We start from the raw sequence: 5,053 nt of genomic DNA, 5'->3' as shown, positions 1-5,053 counted from the left end.
AAAAAAAAAAAATGACATTTTATTTGTGTGCATGAATCCAAGCTGCACACAGAGGTCAGAGGACAGCCGGTGGGAGTCAAGTTCGTTCTTTCTGCTACGGGGTCCCAGCAATTTAACTCAGGTCCTCAGCCTTGAAGGCAAATGCCTTCAACCATTGAGCCATCTTCTGGCCATTAGCTTCTAATACTACAGGTAGACAGAGAGCCGAGGCTAAGGGAAAGGGACGCTCACACCAGGAAGTATTAGCATCTTGCTTTTTTTTATTGCTGTGATGAGACCCTGGCCAAGGCAGCTTACCGAAGAAAGGGTCAATTGGGGAGTTAGTGTTCGGAGGGTGAGTCGGCGACCATCAAGACCATCGTGGTGGGGAGACCATCACGGTAGGCAGCGGCAAGCATGGGGCTAGAGCAGTAGCTGAGGGCTTACATCTGATCCAAAAGCTTGAGGCAGGGAGATAACTGGGAATAGCATTGGCTCTTGAAGCCTCAGAGCCCACACACATGGCAGATATCCTCCCAGAAGACCACACCTCCTAATCCCACACAAACAGTTCTACCAACTGGGACCAACCATGTAGTTATATGGAGGTCATCCTCATCCAAACCACTGCAGTTAGGTTCTGCTTTAACTGGAGATGTGCTGAGCATCCACAGCTCAGAAAGCCCTGGATGGTTCTGTAGAACAGTTGCCGTTTTACGGTTCTCAGTGCCGGCTTGACAGAAAGCCATGTCCCCAGTGTACACAATTTCTGTGAAGGAGGCGTTGAGCAGAAAGTGGGCATTAGCTAAAGGGTATGGGGAAGCTCACATGGGTAGCTGTAGAACATCACATAAATCCAGCATACATGCAGGGGAGTACCACAGCGTCCCTGTTTTGATTTGCTCTCCAGGTCCTTTGACCATGAGCAGTTTGGGGCACAGGGGCCTGCATGGAAAATGGTTTGTCCCAGTATTTTAGCAGTTTCCCTTTTTCTCTTGATCCTGTAGTGGCCACGCCTTCTTTATACTTGAAAAAGAAGCACTAAATGCAGAGGGAGCTCAGTGGCCTCCCAAGGTCATAGTGAGCGGCAGATCTGCAGGCGTGTGACTAACAGTGTCCCTAGGCCAGGCTAAGGGCTAGAGAGAAGGCTGTAGCCAGTCTAGACCAAAAGAGAAGCTGAACAGGGATGGAACAGGGGACCCATCTGACTAAGGTCAGAGTGCAGGGGCCTTAGGGACAGCAGCTTCCCACCCCTAACTTACTGGGTGCTACAGGAGGAAGATTTGCCTGTGAAGGCTTCATTGCCTTTTCCTGACTCCTTCTCAGGGGAAGGCGAGCACTTAGTTCCCATTGTTAGGAGAGCAATCAGGAGAGATTTTGTGGGCACTGATGAGTCCCCAGCAGGGGCTGCCTCTGCTTAAAATGGATGACAAGCATAAACCGGCTTGCTAGTGTCCTGCTGCCAGGAGCACCTAGGCACAGCCCTGAGTTCCTGCAGCTGGTGCAGCCGAGGAAGCCCCCCTGACAGCATGTTTGTTTTGCAGGAAATGCCGCTTGGGCGATGGCCACGTCCAAACCTGATATTTTGATTATACTTTTACAGAAATTGATGGAGGAAGGGAATGTGATGTACAAGGTAAGTGCCTTTGTCTCTGTCTGTGCTGCTGCTGTTGGCGTGGGACCACCGAGAGGTCTGGTATTGGATGCTGCGGCCACGCTTCTGTGCGCAGCCAGCCGTAACTTAGCAGGAATGCAGTTCCAAAATGTTCCCACCTGACCCCTTGCCCAGGAGCCTGCTAATCTCCAAACAGCAGAATCTTAATGGGAAAGCAATATTCTTTGTGTCTGAGAACAATTGTCAGGAATCCTCCCAGCGGAGGCTGTGACTTCCTGAAGGAGAGTCACTGCTAGGTCAGCTGACACATCCCACAGGAAGGTCCCTTGGCTTCCCTACCTTACAAAAGTCCAAGCATGGCATGGCACTGGACCTAGTCACGAGGTACATGGCAGAAGACACCAGGGAGCACTTAGAGAAGGAAAGAACATTTAAGGGGACAGGAGGATGGTGCAGTGGCTCACGTTGGCCACCACGCCCGGCTGCCTGATTCCGAATCCTAGACCCCATTGGTAGGAAGGAGAGAACCGAGTCATACAGCTTGTCCTCTGCCCTCCATGTGTGTTCTGTAGCATGTGTGTGCCTACACATTACTAATACATGCCAAATGAATAAATGTATCTGGAAAGAAAATTAAAAAGAGCCATCCAGTGCCCCGCCGCGGCCTTTCACTTTTATGTTCTTAAGTATAAATTTGGGGATTTTAAGTGTTTTTAGTGATATTTTTTATTGAATGTGGCCAAGTAATATGTTCACAGTTTCTCAAGAGATAGTTATACCCCCCTCCCAATTTCCCTCAGAAAAAGAAAGAAAACCTACAGGCTCAAAAATTTGATCCTAAATTTTCCCAAATGAGCTATCAGTTCAGATCCATGGTGGGTAGCCCTAGTAATTGCTTGCAGCTTTGCAGACTGTGCAGCCCAGCCAGCTACTGCTGGTACAGAGGTAGGCCCGGGCCATAGACACACAGGCCCGGGGGCGTGGCTACGCCCAGGAAAGCGGTAAATAGGTGTCCATGGCCACCGCCTGGTTTAGGTAGGTGTGTAGGCATATGCATAGATACTACTCTTTTCAGACCTGTAATTAGGTAGAAATAAGATTGGGGGGGGCACCCAAGATGGTGACGACTTTGATCCTTTTCCCTACTAGGCAGCCTCATCTGCTAGGTTGTTCATTTATTCCCCGTTTGTTGTTTCTTTCATAGTAACAAATAACGAGGCACGGAGCATGAGCCAGCAGGGTTCCCAGCTTGGAGGCGGTTGGAAATTGAGTTCAGGGTGTATATTGTTGTGGCTTTGAAGTGGTTTTAATATGGATTCTGCAAGGTAATTATGTCAGAAATAGCCAGCCATTTCCAACAGGCGGCAGCTCCTGCTGAGCAGTGAGGCTGACTGAGCAAATGGATTTCTTTAGCCTTGAGAGGGATGCGCGGTGGCTCTGATTTCCAAAGCCCGTTCTTCGGTGCTTCTCGGAGAAAAATTATTATTCGACAGCAAGCTGCGGGTTTAGCCACGAGTCACTGTCTGCTGTAGGAACGACAGCATTTTTTTCATCAGCTTTGCCTCTTCATTGGCTTTCTATTCTCCTTGAAATTAAAATATGTTTCAGTGAAACACGGTTCTTGAAATAGCACTGAAGTTACATGTGAGAAGGTAATTTGCTGTGTGAAGGTGGAGAGTTGGTGATTTTGCAGCTCACACTTTCTTGTTAAGCCATCTATGTCCTTGCAGTGTGAAGTCCGTGCAGCCTGAGCGTGTCCACACTAGTCAGTGTCCCGGTTCCTAAGACGCCTACCTGTCTGGATCCTTCTCACGTGCTGTGATGCTTTTACGTGAGGGAGGGTCTTCAACATGGTGGCCCCTGGGAAAGGATAACTTAAATGTGATTTTTGAATCCTAGAAAGGGAAGATGAAGGAGGCGGCCCAGAGGTACCAGTACGCCTTAAGGAAGTTTCCTCGGGAAGGATTTGGGGAAGACATGAGGCCCTTCAATGATCTCAGAGTCTCCCTCTATCTCAATCTGTCTCGATGCCGGAGGAAAACAAATGTAAGCCGGCATTGTTATCCTTACCCAGTTCTTTAGCAGCAGGTGACGGGAGGCTCAATCTTGGGACACCCTTCTGTCTGGGGTGCTGCGAGGTCAAGGTCATAGCCACTGCCCACCTCCCAAAATGCTGGTGGAAGAAAGCGCTTAGGTTGATGGAGTGCGCTTGGGTTGATTTGCCTTTGCTTCAGCGAAAGCAGCAGATACAAGCTGCGCCCCCTCCCCCAGTTGTGATGCTCCCAGCATTGTCCACAATCAAAGGCCTTCCCTCCTCACATTCTAGAAAAGTCCAGCACAAATGGCCGTGACAGTCAGCCTGCCTTGTGGCCTTAGGTTTGTTCAGGGGGCCTGCTTAGTGAATACTCTGTTTCTCACCCACAGTGGTTAGCTTGTAGTTTGTTACTACTGGATGTCTATAGTTCTTCCGACTGATGTTTGGAACTTCACCCCACCCCCACCCAGTGCAGCTCACCTGCTCTGGGGCCCACACTCCTGCCCTGCTGAGAGAGCAGAAGGATGGATGCGTACACACAGACATATACACAGACTGCTCTTGTGTTGGACTCTGTCCTGTTACCTTTGCCTTCTGGGCCCGGTTGCCACTGCTCTCTCCTGAGTCATAATTGCTGCTTCTGTAATGGATCTGAAGAACAGTCCTCAGCTCTGGTTATCCAGCTTGAAGCAAGCAGATGGGGAACTATGCCTTGCGCTACACCCCCCCCCCCCAGGTCCCAGTGCCCCGCTGCCCTTAGAACAGAGCTCCTGGGAGACAGTCCCTGTTCTTGACACTACTTCTGACTCATGTATTTAATTGTTGGCCCCAGGACTTTGGCTTGGCAGAAGAATTTGCTTCAAAGGCTCTGGAACTGAAACCCAAGTCCTATGAAGCCTTTTATGCCCGGGCAAGAGCCAAAAGGAATAGCAGGTACTCTCTGGGGTCACGTGACTTTGTGAGCCTTTTCGTTCTGGGAGGTTGAGCCTGCTAGATGAGTTTGCGGGTATTTTCCTTCATCAGGGTTGTTACTCAGACAGCTTCCAGAGTAGAAGCTACTAGAGACCAGTAGCTTCCAAGAGGCATGGTAACGGCTGTTACTCTAGTGGTCAGCCTTTGACTTTCTTCACATTCCCCTCCGTACCCCAGCACAGAACACCTGCCGAGTTCTTGTTTCAGTGAGACTGGCAATTAGGGGTGGCAGGGGAGCAGAAGAGGGTTATGTCTGATCTCTGAGTTAGAAGGGGGCATGATAAAGGCCAAAGAAGATACTGTGAGCCTGACTTTGGCACCCTCTGTCTGTGGATCTGTATGGATAGACCAGGGTCACTGAGTCACAGTGCCCTGATGGATAGACCAGGGTCACTGAGTCACAGTGCCCTGATGGATAGACCAGGGTCACTGAGTCACAGTGCCCTGATGGA

The 5,053-nt window shown here is 50.0% G+C and overlaps 1 protein-coding gene across 1 annotated transcript; it reads left to right on the top strand.

The window, feature by feature from the left end:
- The first annotated feature begins 6 nt into the window (after positions 1–6).
- On the top strand, positions 7–5,046 carry LOC126496074 (protein TANC1-like). The gene is made up of 3 exons (XM_050133649.1): positions 7–1,615; positions 3,494–3,640; positions 4,462–5,046. The coding sequence occupies exons 1-3, from the start codon at positions 1,541–1,543 to the stop codon at positions 4,612–4,614; spliced, it is 375 nt and encodes a 124-aa protein (XP_049989606.1). The 5' UTR covers positions 7–1,540; the 3' UTR covers positions 4,615–5,046.
- Positions 5,047–5,053: the final 7 nt, after the last annotated feature.

This window comes from Alexandromys fortis, unplaced genomic scaffold, assembly GCF_014885135.2.
Source record: "Alexandromys fortis isolate MF-2015 unplaced genomic scaffold, M_Fortis_MF-2015_v1.1 scaffold_1065, whole genome shotgun sequence".
NCBI lineage: Eukaryota > Metazoa > Chordata > Mammalia > Rodentia > Cricetidae > Alexandromys > Alexandromys fortis.
Note: the sequence above shows the minus strand (reverse complement) of the source record. Positions and strands in the feature narration are given on the sequence as shown.

Excerpts from the sequence above, each read along its gene's own strand:
- LOC126496074 (XM_050133649.1), top strand. The coding sequence starts at position 1,541 with ATGGCCACGTCCAAACCTGATATTTTGATTATACTTTTACAGAAATTG. Across the intron at positions 1,616-3,493 it reads AAGGGAATGTGATGTACAAG|AAAGGGAAGATGAAGGAGGC; the intron begins GTAAGTGCCTTT and ends TTTGAATCCTAG. Across the intron at positions 3,641-4,461 it reads GATGCCGGAGGAAAACAAAT|GACTTTGGCTTGGCAGAAGA; the intron begins GTAAGCCGGCAT and ends TGTTGGCCCCAG.